General features: G+C 49.2%; 4 protein-coding genes across 4 annotated transcripts; 2 read left to right on the top strand and 2 right to left on the bottom strand.

Annotated features, from left to right (window-relative positions):
• Nucleotides 1-202: 202 nt before the first annotated feature.
• hsp60 (chaperone ATPase HSP60) lies at nt 203-2,144 on the bottom strand (the record flags this gene model as incomplete). The annotated part of the gene is made up of 3 exons (XM_057244096.1): nt 203-1,719; nt 1,789-1,930; nt 2,037-2,144. 3 exons carry the CDS (start codon nt 2,142-2,144, stop codon nt 203-205), a joined length of 1,767 nt encoding a protein of 588 aa, XP_057095634.1.
• Nucleotides 2,145-3,550: 1,406 nt separating this feature from the next.
• Nucleotides 3,551-5,187, bottom strand: N7529_008570 (uncharacterized protein; the record flags this gene model as incomplete). Its single annotated transcript, XM_057244097.1, has 2 exons — nt 3,551-4,815; nt 4,986-5,187. 2 exons carry the CDS (start codon nt 5,185-5,187, stop codon nt 3,551-3,553), a joined length of 1,467 nt encoding a protein of 488 aa, XP_057095635.1.
• A 3,375-nt stretch (nt 5,188-8,562) lies between these two features.
• N7529_008571 (ATP synthase subunit epsilon family protein) lies at nt 8,563-8,901 on the top strand (the record flags this gene model as incomplete). Its single annotated transcript, XM_057244098.1, has 3 exons — nt 8,563-8,594; nt 8,644-8,758; nt 8,827-8,901. 3 exons carry the CDS (start codon nt 8,563-8,565, stop codon nt 8,899-8,901), a joined length of 222 nt encoding a protein of 73 aa, XP_057095636.1.
• A 420-nt stretch (nt 8,902-9,321) lies between these two features.
• Nucleotides 9,322-11,987, top strand: N7529_008572 (N-alpha-acetyltransferase 35, NatC auxiliary subunit; the record flags this gene model as incomplete). Its single annotated transcript, XM_057244099.1, has 8 exons — nt 9,322-9,418; nt 9,472-9,539; nt 9,608-9,748; nt 9,804-10,025; nt 10,078-10,533; nt 10,584-10,841; nt 10,891-10,989; nt 11,064-11,987. The coding sequence occupies 8 exons, from the start codon at nt 9,322-9,324 to the stop codon at nt 11,985-11,987; spliced, it is 2,265 nt and encodes a 754-aa protein (XP_057095637.1).
• Nucleotides 11,988-12,026: the final 39 nt, after the last annotated feature.

The raw sequence follows: 12,026 nt of genomic DNA on the forward strand, positions 1-12,026 counted from the left end.
TGATATAGTACAGAGGAATCTTTTTTCAGTCAAGTTCCAGGAGGGGAGAGATCAGAACAGTTCAAAAAGAATACAGGTATGGGAAACAAAAAACACCAAAATAGAGACACAAAGAAAAGACATTACACTAATATCCGAGTATCAAAACAGGCTACGATGCAAAGAGGTGCGTGGGAGGTATTTTTTCGGGGACGGAGGGGCTTTAGAACATGCCACCACCCATGCCACCCATACCACCCATACCACCCATGCCACCACCAGGAGCGGCGGGGCCCTTCTCCTCGGGAGCATCGACGATAGCAACCTCGGTGGTACCGAGGAGGGAGGCAACACCGCTGGCGTCAACCAGGGCGGTGCGGACAACCTTCAGGGGATCGACAATACCGGAAGCGATCATGTCAACGTACTGGCTAGTGGAGCTGTCGAAGCCGCGGTTGAAGTCCTTGGCGTACTCATCAGTCAGCTTGCCGACGATGACGGAGCCCTCGAGACCGGCGTTCTCAACGATGGTGCGGGCAGGGCGAGTGATAGCACTCTTGATGATGCTGACACCGAGCTGCTGGTCGAAGTTCGCGGGCTTGAGACCGTCAAGGCCGTTGGCAGAGGCCTTGAGGAGAGCGGTACCACCACCGGGGAGGATACCCTCCTCAACGGCAGCGCGGGTGGCGTTCAGGGCGTCAACAACACGGTCCTTCTTCTCACCGACCTCGACCTCGGAAGAACCACCGACCTTGATGACGGCGACACCACCGGAGAGCTTAGCAAGACGCTCCTGGAGCTTCTCCTTCTCGTACTCGGAGGTAGTGGGGTCAGCGATGAAACCGCGGATCTGCTCGCAGCGCTGGGAGATGTTGTCCTTGCTGCCTTCACCGTTGAGGATGATGGTGTCCTCCTTGGTGATGGTGATGGCACCGGTGGAGCCGAGCATGTCGGGGGTGAGCTTCTCAAGCTTGATGTCGAGCTCATCAGTGAACACGGTACCGTTGGTGAGGATAGCGAGATCACCAAGGATGCTCTTGCGGTTGTCACCGAAGCCGGGAGCCTTGACGGCAGCGACCTGGAGCTGACCACGGAGCTTGTTCAGGATGCAGACGGCAAGAGCCTCGCCCTCGATGTCCTCGGCGATGATGACAAGGGGACGGCGGAGGGTGGTGGAGGCCTCAAGGGCGGGGAGGATGTCCTGGACAGCGGAGATCTTCTTCTCGGAGAGCAGGATGAGGGGCTTCTCGAACTCAACCTTCTGGGACTTGGGGTCGGTAATGAAGTAGGGGGAGGTGTAGCCACGGTCGAAGCGCATACCCTCAGTAACCTCAAGCTCGTCCTCAAGGGTCTTGCCCTCCTTCACGGTAATGACACCCTCCTTGCCAACCTTCTCCATGGCGGTAGAGATGAGCTTGCCGACGTGAGTGTCACCGTTGGCGGAGATGGTAGCCACCTGGGCAATCTCCTCACCAGTAGTGATGGGACGGGTGTTCTGCTTGAGGTATTCCTCAACGGCCTCAACGGCAGCCTGGATGCCGCGGCGGAGGTCCATGGGGTTGCAGCCAGCGGCGACGTTCTTCACGGTCTCGGAGAAGATGGCACGGGCAAGGACGGTCGCGGTGGTGGTACCGTCACCAGCAATCTCGTTGGTCTTGGACGCAACATCCTGGAGAAGGCGAGCACCCAGATTCTCGAACTTGTCCTGGAGCACAATGGCCTTGGCGACAGTTACACCATCTAATGATAGTTAGTTACTTTGTCCACTTTTTTTTGTCCGCCATATGTCCTGCAAATTGTAATCCTTACCCTTGGTGATCTTGGGGGAGCCGTAGGGAGAGTCGATGAGGACGTTGCGACCCTTGGGACCGAGTGTGGAGGTAACGGCCTTAGCGAGAGTGTCAACACCCTTGAGAAGGCTGGCACGAGCCTCAACACCGAACTTGAGCTCCTAGTGGCTATTAGCTAAGTGAACTGAGAACGGCATCGGAATGCACGGAACGCGCAAACCAATTATCGAAAATATGTGTCCACGATCAATTGATCAGCCAACGTACCTTGTGAGCAAAACGCTGCTGCTGAAGGTTCAGGGTCGAGCGAGCGAAAGGGGCACGCTTGGAAGCGGCGGAGAGGACAGAAGTCCGGGAAGAGAGAGCGCGCTGCATGGCTATGGAAACAAATTAAAAAAAAGGATTAGAGGAAGAGGGAGATAAAGAAAACAACCCAACACAAAGGGAGACGGGTTGGGAGAAAAAAGGATGGAGAAAGCTGGAGAGAGATGAAGCCAAAGCAAATTTGCATCCCCAGATCGGAGAATGAGCTAGAATACCGTGTCACGTGAACCATCCCGAGGGTATCGGGGGAACGGGGGACAGTTCTTCAGGTTCTAGCTATACAACAGTACAATGACTATGATATGAAATAGAGCTCAAATTATGGTATCAGAGTATTGAAATCTAATTGTCCTTTCAATCTGCATGTTCTCAATACATTCTCTGCAGTGAAATTTCTTAATTCTTTATGCGACTACAATCATTATATTTTGGTTTGTACATGGATACTTCGGAAGCATCACTCCGGCTTTCGGCAACTGTTTGAAGGTTTGTAGGGCAATGATTAGCGATGAATATATTTTTGTTGTACTACTTGCTCTCTCTCTTTTATTTCACGATCTATAAACTTATGCACTTGTGGATATATTCTTTTTTTCTTTCTATCTATGTACATACGTACATCTCCATAGATGTATTGAAGCGGCATGATCAATATGTTCCAAGCCACCTGGGCATGGATGTAATACAAACATTCCTCACAATGGAACTACCTGAGTATCTTGGTATGATGATTCTGTGCACAGCATCCATAAGCTCAATTAGATTATGATAAATCATGAACCAGAGTCAATTGGACGTCTTTGCGTACTAAAATCATTCTTGACGACACCTCCCAGTCGCCTAACATGATCATATTTGATGCCGTGTTCGTGGACGTGAACAACTCTATATTTATAGCTCAAGCTATGCCTATTTTAAAAGTTAGCTGTTGAATCTGTCCATTTTGTGAAAACCGATGACCAAATCAACTGCTTGGGTCACTTGCATATCAATTTCCTATGACCAGCCAGTCATATAGATATAACTACACATGCAATTAGTAAGTGGACTTGTTTCTACTCACAAATAACCTTGTTTGGAAAACAAAAGACTTTATTAGCAAAGCTTAGAGTAAGAAATAGAATTCCCGTAGAAATTCAACGATCAATGCCCGCGCAATGAAAGAAAGGCGCACCCTTCTGGACTTGACTCCATTCCATGAAGAGAATGACCTCACCTCCTTTCCTCCAGTCAACCTCAAAAAGCGCAAAAAAAAAAGAAAAGCAAGAGCAAGAGCAAAAGCAAAATGCAAGCAAAACACCCCCAGTCTTGCAAAAAGTAGGCGAAATTCGCCTGATTAGGAGCAGGAACCACTTCAAAAAATCAGTAAAAATGAAACCGAACGCAGGGGTACGGTTTCTTGTAGACGCAAATTGAAAAATGAATGATCTTGCCGGAAGTCGACCGAATTGGCATGATCAGTAGGACTCCCTGGTCTCCTCATGTTTCGAATCAGGCTTTCCCTCATTTTCAACAATTGGGAAAAGCTCGCCATCAAAGTAGTCCTCGTCGTATCCTATGAAGACGTTGTCGTGCATGAACGCATTGCCTACAGGCTCGTTGGTGAACGGATCATCGCAGTAGTCACGAGCCAACTCATAAGGAATCTCAACCTGGGGATACGCCAGCATTAAATCATAGTCAGAAGCCACATCATTCTGCATGGCCTGAGAGGACTGAGCAAGCTGGGCGAGATGAGGGTGTCCATGTCCCGGGTTAAGAAGACTGCCAACAACGAATGGGTTAGGATTGTTAGAAGGGAATTGAACTGGGTAATCACGGTCGTCAGTGTTGCGTTTCATAGCTCGGAAATCCATGTCGTCAAGGTCGTGGGGCATATAAGTGCGCATCCGGGCAGTACGGGATGGGTGCAGCCGTGGCGGCTGGTTTTCAATGACCCGAGGTGGCTGGGGGAGTGTAGTCGGCTCAGGGAAAGTGTTAACGTAACGCAGGGCAGGACCAGCCTCTTTGAGACCCACACTTGCCAGATGTTCTGATTCGAGCTTCAGAGTAACCATCTTCGACTTCTTGGCACTTTGAACAGTGCTCTGAGAAGTGCTCTGGCTAACGCTGGATGATTCTGTGGTGGAAATTTCATCTCTATCTGATTCAGTGCGAGCAGCCACATCGTTCAACCAGGATGCATTGCCGTGAATCAGTTTCTGGTTAGGATCGTTCTCATCGCTTTTCATGTTGCCAGCATGAAAGAGGCCAACGGGGTAACCACCTTTCTTGGCTCGCAACTGCGCCTTGCGCTTGACGGTATAGATATCATCACTAGAATCATCATTCTGGCGGTTTGTAGGCTTGCACTGCTCCTGCGACTTGCGCTCGCCAGCGGGGAGGTATTCATCTTCATCGGAAGAGTTCTGGCGGCGATTTGCGACGGGACGCTTGCGCTTCAGGGGGTTTTCCTCCATAGCATAAGGCAGTAGAGTCTTCTTTGAAGTCATCTCGGCCTTGGCAGCGTTAGCAGTGTTATTTCCGGCTGCGCGCTTCAAAGGAGGTGGACATGGCTTGTTCAGATCCTCACGTCTGGTCCGAAGCTTCGCCAAATGCTGAACGATTGCGCCTTCAGTGAACTTGGGTCCCAGCACCTCAGCAGTCTCCTTCCATGGAACCTTGGTGCCGGTCTTGTTACAGGCGTACTGGATAGCCAGCAGAAGCTGGATATCAATATCGGCTATTACAAACAAACGTTAGCACAGTTCAACAAGGCATGAGTTATATAAATGCAAGTCAGTGGGACAGTCTGTCCATCAATGTACATTCCCCAGTCCGACACCAACAACGATGATTCGCAGCAAAGAAAGGACAAGACATGGATGAAGGGGTCGTCTCAAAACTGCATACCATCCCAGCGCACAAGTTGTCGGGCCTTCCGGCTAGAAGCCTTTGGCTGATCCCCATTGGTATTGCTGGCATTGTCATTCTGAGCATCACTGCCCCGTTTTGCGATCTCAAGCTGTTTGCGGAGCTGCTCGATTGTGTCGTCTCGCTCGTCGTGCTTGCGTTTCTGGCCGCCCGGGGCCTTCTTCTTCTTGTGAGGAGTCATGCTGGATCGCGAGTTGGTTTATAGCCTTTTGAGTCTCATTCCTCATTAGCCTTGCTCCCATGTTTGCCAAGTTGTATCCGACAACTGGGAACCGTATACACATGAATATGTAGGTCATCCATGGTTTAGTCAGATGTGGGTGTGGATGTAGGGGTGGATTGGCCAAAGAATCCGTGCCAGCATGCATCCACTGGCTCTTGCGACCGATGTTTGCAGCCAGGGGGCAGATGATATGTCGTGATATGAGTGGGGCTGATGATTTTTGCAATGAATGTTTGATCAAGCCCATGCAATGTGAGCGAAGGAAGCGTCAGACGACGCTGCTTGATTGTCACAATGAATGTGCCGATCGAGTAGCCAGAATGGTATAGCCTGATCTAGTTTGATCTTGCATTTCACTGGTCGGGTATGGATGACAGCCAGGCCAACATGTATACTCCAGCAAGAATGAAGAACCGCAATGCTGATCAGACTGATAGGTATGAGAGCACAGCTGCATGGAGTGAACCCGTTGCCTTGAGAGGATAGGGTGATGCAATTGCCAAAGGCTGAGACCGAATCATGTGGAACAGTCGACATCTGTGTCTGCTAAAGCAGCCAGGGCCCCGATGCTTTAGGGGCAAAAGTTCCTTGTCTGTGAAATCCACAGTGATCCATCATGCCATGACTGCAAGCCATTTGGAACCACAGCAAATGACCAGCATGGACATGGACCAATGATCCCAGAAGCCAGAGCCAGAAGCCAGAAGTATGCCGTGCAATTTCCAGACGCGTATACCATCAGATTCCCAGAGATTCCCTTCACCCCCGCGAAGCCACAACATACAGCATGTCATTCAAGTGCTCAGTGGCTCTATAGCACTCGATGAAGGCTCATAATCGGATGAAGGGAACTTGCGGGGTATTTGGCAAAGGGTGATAGCAATCGCTCGCAGGGGACATCTGAAACAACAAGAAAGAAACCCAGCTCTACTCACCTATTGGTATGTGACTGACTTGTGTTTCAATATTCTTGGGTCTAGATCAATGATCGAGAGGATAAGCAGATGCAACGGCGAAAGAACCAGTATAGGGATGATGTAAATGAAATGTGAGAGAGGTTACGTTGGAAATTCGCCGCCAGGGTTTGATATCGATAAGCCGGACTCACTTAAAGAGGTTCAGTCCGATTTCGATAAGACAAACAAACCTTCTCCCATGAGTCCTCTACCGTGTGGCTTGCCTATGCACCTTCGACTATACATCCAGCTTTCGAACTGCTCGCGACATACGTAGGAGAAGCGAATATGAAGAATATAACCGAAGTCATGCGTTGGGAAGCCCACATCTTCTTCGAGTAAGCCAGGCTACGTGTTTGTCAAGTCTCCGAGTCTCCAATCACTTGTACAGATGCCATAACTTATTTATTTGCTCAATCCAAAATGCCAGACCGGCCTTGACACGGAATCACTCGTTTGCTGCAATTGCAGGCTCAATCCACGTGTACTGCAGGTCTCCGAGTCTCTAGTTGGCTATGCAGAGCCTATGACTAACGTGTTTGCTCGGGTCAAGATGCTAAAGATAACTTGAGACGGAATCATCTGTTTTCTGCGATTGCAGGCTCTGGCGTCGAGTCAGTCATCCCTATGTATTTGATAAGGCGCTTCCACCTACCCATTTTGTCAAGATAGTACGTGGAATAAGCAGAGCATGCGCAACGGATACCCATTGCACTTAATAATGCAATGATATTCATACAAGCTACGCTTAGACCACAATGTGCTTAAAAATGTGTTGATGTAGTCCATACAAGGTTTATAGTTCGGCCGGAATAACATGCCCCGTATGCACATTCCCAAGGTTCCGTCGCCGCTGCAGCAGACGTATTCATCAGATATACCACCTCCAGAAATAGATAAATAGTGACATATAAGAATTCCCGTCACTTACTCGTTATTTGCGCGTTACTTTGGCGTCATTTAAGCGCATTTTAGGCTCCAAAACGTGTTTTTGTACTCTAAAGAAAATTTATAGTTCGGCCGGAATAACATTGGTTCCGACGCCGCTCCGGAAACGTATATCCGTGAACCTAGGTGAATGTAAGTACATGAGCGTGAGCACGTATGACTCCGCTCTTGGTTTGCTTCATATCAAGCCAGTTATTATCCTCCGCGCCTGGGCCCTATGGCAATTTTGACAGGCTATGCAAAACTCGGAGGTGGAACATTGAAGCCTTGCACGAGCAAAAGCACGTTCTTGGTGAAGGGGGCTTGAGCTTGTATCGCTGATCTCTTCTACTTTCCTTAATTTGGACTCTGGCACGATGGTAGACAGCCGCTCTTGATGCGGCAACTTATGGAAGTCAAGAGGCGCAGAACACAATTTGGCCATCTTTCCATAGCTTGGAGCGTAGAATTCTGTGACACAGTTCAAGCTGTTGCTCAGTGAGATATTCCTTGTGTTTCATTCAGAGCTCCTTGCTATTTAGCCTACATACGACAAGATCTAGCTTAAAGTCCAATTGTGTCTAGGGGAAACCTGGGCATTCCCAAGTATTTGCCATACACAGACCAGGAAGCAGTCACCGCACAGCAACTTCGCATTGACAAGTTACAGGGCCCTGGGGTCACGTTGATCAGCCTTGTCATCAAATGCTAGTTCTATAGTTGGCCAGATAAAAGAACAATCCTCTTCTAGTTTTCAATTCGTGTTGTTGTGTGTATGGCGAGGTCCCTTGGATGAGAGAAATGGAAGCAAGACCTGAAAATGAAACAAAAAAAAAAGGTTGGAAAAGTGTGAGAAATCTGTATCGAAAGATTATACAGAGCATTACCGAATACCTAGGGCTGCCAGACTTGCTTGACGGAATGTATCTAAGACACTTCGGCCCAATGTATCGAAGCATAGGTCGCCGCTATATGTTCATGATTACGATGACGTCGGAAATAGACTCAAAACAATGTTTAGACCTCCAAAGAGACTAGAAAAAATATTTTGAGACAGGACAAAGCAAGATAACAACGAAAATGGCATTCAAAAGTATCGCTAGATTTTCTAGACGAAATGTACGTGCGAGAATAACTAAGTTGCACGTGGAGACCGAGAACTGCAAGAAACCCCGGAAGATGGACAAGATTGAAAATTAAAGAAAAGTTTCTTCACAGGACCTCAAGCCGCACCACTCGATCAGAAACTAGATTTTCGAAGTAGCAAGTAGTGCGCAGGTTCGTTAAGGATGTCCTTGAATATGAGAGTTGTGATTGTTGAACCGGATTAACCATATTCCATGGTCACGTGCAGGCGAACATCGAACTCCCGAATCTCCGGGTCGAATGTCCAAACCCGAACCCGTTTTCACCCCTTCAATCAAATCATATCTCCCACCCGCTCTTCAAAATGACTGCCGCCTGGAAAGCCGCCGGTTTGACGTACGATTTCACGTTTCGCCTTATACAACAATGCTAACTCCGCCTGCAGCTACAACCGTTACTTGGCCATCGCCGCCCGCACCGTGCGCCGCTCTCTCAAGGAAGGTCCCCGTCTCGCTTCCGAGCGCCGTGGCCAGATGGATCTCCGTTTCGCCAAGTGGCAGGTTAGTGAACTCTTCAGTTACCACAAGCGGGAGGATTTGGACTGACGATTGGCTGTTTCGACGAACAGAACGGCAAGCAGGGTGAGGTCCGCTCGCTCGCCCAGGCCAACAACGAGGCCCTCGCCCAGGCCGCTGAGAAATAAGCTACATTCGCCCATTCTATTGAGAGAATCGAGCTTAGGGAGATGCAGGACCCGAGTGTGACGGACTTGAGCAACTTTTAGGTCCGGGGAGGAATTGAAATGTACATGTGTAGCAATACCGGCCTGTCTGGTTGGGCAGAGCTTTAGAATCGCACTCGTCTTTGTTTTCACCCGACGCATCCGTACATTAATTAGGAATTTGTTGTAAGAATCCACATACTGCCCGAGGACCGGTCAGAGGTTGCACGTCACCTCTAGGGCCCGAGTAGACTGACCGAATCGCTTTTTCCTCCGCTCTTGTCCCCCGCCTCCCCCTCGATTCGCTGACTTCTCCCAAACCAGTCCTGCAGAGCTTGACATTTTATTTAACTCTGTGCGATAATAACAGCATTAGACTGCAGGACCTCGGCTTTTTTGGTTATGCTGCCGAACAATGAGGTTCGCCTTCCTCGTCCGCGGATTGCCCAGCCCGCAATCCCGCGCGACATCACGGCCGAATTTACAGAAGCCGCGTCGAGTAAGCCGACTACCCTGAGGACTTGGAACAACATACTTACATCTACGCCGCAGAATTAAGCACAGGTCGGCTCGTAAAAGATGAGACGTTCACGCTATTCGAGGCGGTGGGCGCATTGGAGGTGCGTCAGTCTTTTGATTCGCAAACGTGCGACGATAATCGCGGCTGACGACAATCCGAACAACATAGATTATGGATTCAAAAATGGACAGTGGCTACATAGCTCCCGGGGAGAATCTTGCGCAGGCGCTTGAAGACGACTACGATGTACGGCGACCGTTGACACCAGAGGAGGTTGTGGGCTTGATGGACCAGTTGCTGTGTCACGAGGTGAGAGATGTTCATCAACGATATAGAGGAAACAGATTTTCTGATATGATCGCAGGTTGCATGGCACAAGGGACATCCTCTCTCGCAGACGCTTTTCACGTCAATTTACCTTGATAGACTATTGTGGCCGGTGCCGAGAACTATTGAGGACGCTCGGTTCGACCGTATACCAAGCGAGTCGCCACTAGTCAGCCTTGTCCTGCGGGCGTACTGCCTTGCACTTGTCAAAGCTTGTGACATCGTTCATGTTCGAGTGTCTACAGAATACTATTACGAGGTCAGTCGCTCGCTCAAAAATTGGACTAGCGCTAATGTAATCTGCCTTTCAGGAAGAGGATTTTGTCAGTCAATTATACAACCGCAACTTGCTTTCTGCGTTTGATATAAGCCACTTTCACCATCTGTTGGACCAGGCGACTGCTTGGCTTGCGGAGACTGCCGATATTGACGAAAAACTCAAAGACGCCATTCGTTGCAGACTGGTGTTTCGCCATGAATTCTTATCTGCACTTGATCAGGACCTTGAAATTCTTGAAAACCGATCCACCCAAAATTTTGAGTCATGTGTATCTCAACTTGGACCTCTCACAGAGTCAGTGTCTTTAGGCAAGCCAGTACCGGAGGCTTTTAGTTTGAAAATTCAGCGGAAGCTGGCCAGCACAGTACCGCCTCGCCCGATGGTCCAGATTACTTCTGATGATGCGCTGGCACATCTGAAACGGCTGTGCCAAGACGCAATAGACATGCAGCAAATGCTTGACTACCGTGGTCCAAGCAACTTCAAGGTATGTGCTTGCGGAGATGATTTTGAGTCGAATATTAATCTGTATCACAGACTGCTGTATGGACGTTGCTCTCTAGAAAACCCCAACCATCTATATATATTCGCTGCCTTCTCCAGGCGTTGATTGTGAGCAACATGACTATCCTCGGTGCTGTACCTGTGAAGCAATTTTTATACGACGAGCTCGCGGAGCTCGTACTACCTGCCAATATACTACTTGAGGCCAACACCGATGAGGTGGAAATGCCGTCCGATCCTCGCTTTCAAATTGCCCAAAAGATGGAAGGCTTCCTAAAGCGATTTTCCCAGGTTGGTTGATCACCATTATCTTGACATTTGTATGTGCTAAATCATCTAGCCATTTGTTGATACAGTGCGATGCGCTTGCCTCAACCGCTGTCGAATTCGCCGAACACTCTGTCATACTATTGTCGATTGGGATAATTTGCAAATGGAGGTCAGTTTTGTGTTTTCTGCGCCTAGCTTGTTCATCACCTAGCACGAGGAGGTTGTAGTTCTGACCAAGAACAGGCTGAAGAGCTCGATCTCGAGCTTCGCACATTGAGTGCAGAGCCACCGCTACAATTCCAAGGCGGCGAACCCACTTGGTCTTTCCCACTCAGCAGTTGGGCTTATCACCAAAAGCTCGTTCAGTTCCGACTCATCCTTCAAATGGGCTTTGAGTTGTCGATTTACTCCCCCGAAGAATTACCAGGAATGTACTGGTATCTTTCTCATATTTGCTCCACACATCTTGGCCACATTGATCGCATTCGCACGTTTACTGTTGCTGCGCGAAAACGGGACCTGATATCTACTGACACCCGTGCTGGAAATTCCTCTCAAAAAGCAGCCGCATTCCATCGATCATTCCACACTCTGGAGAGACTTACCACGCACATAATCGCAGTTGACGCCTTTGCTATCGCCTTGCATGCATTGTACGTGGTACTTGCACGACACAATGTGCTCCCCATAGCCTCCTCCTCCCCTCAAGCATACTCTTCCGACCGACTGAGGTATGAAATTCGCATGAAGCCTTTTATTCCCATCACTTTGCCAGAGTTGGTGCCATATGAGGAATATCAACGCGAGGCTGCACTTGAGGGTGATTCCGATACCACCATTTTGGAGCGTGCCTCCAAAGCAATTACGGAGGCACGAAAAGCTTGGGAGGCGAACCTTGCCAATGGGGCGTTCATTGATGATCCTTCCGATTCCACTTCGACGTCACCGTTAGCCATTGAAGGTGACTGGAAGCGCGATGCAAAGGATACTATGCGTGCCTGTATTGGAACCAGTGTTGCTATTGAAGTGGTAAAGAAGGCATTGGCAGCATCTACTGAAAGCAAGCCTCTCAACTTGGAGGTGATTGTCCCTGACGTTGGATCTAAGGCTCGCTGGCATGATTACTGGGTGGTGCCGCAGGTCTCTGAGAAGACGCCCAAGGCTTAACGGTTTGTCCGCACTGCTTAATTACAAAGCCTCGAATCT

This window comes from Penicillium soppii (assembly GCF_028829465.1).
Source record: "Penicillium soppii strain IBT 18220 chromosome Unknown utg000006l, whole genome shotgun sequence".
Taxonomy (NCBI): domain Eukaryota; kingdom Fungi; phylum Ascomycota; class Eurotiomycetes; order Eurotiales; family Aspergillaceae; genus Penicillium; species Penicillium soppii.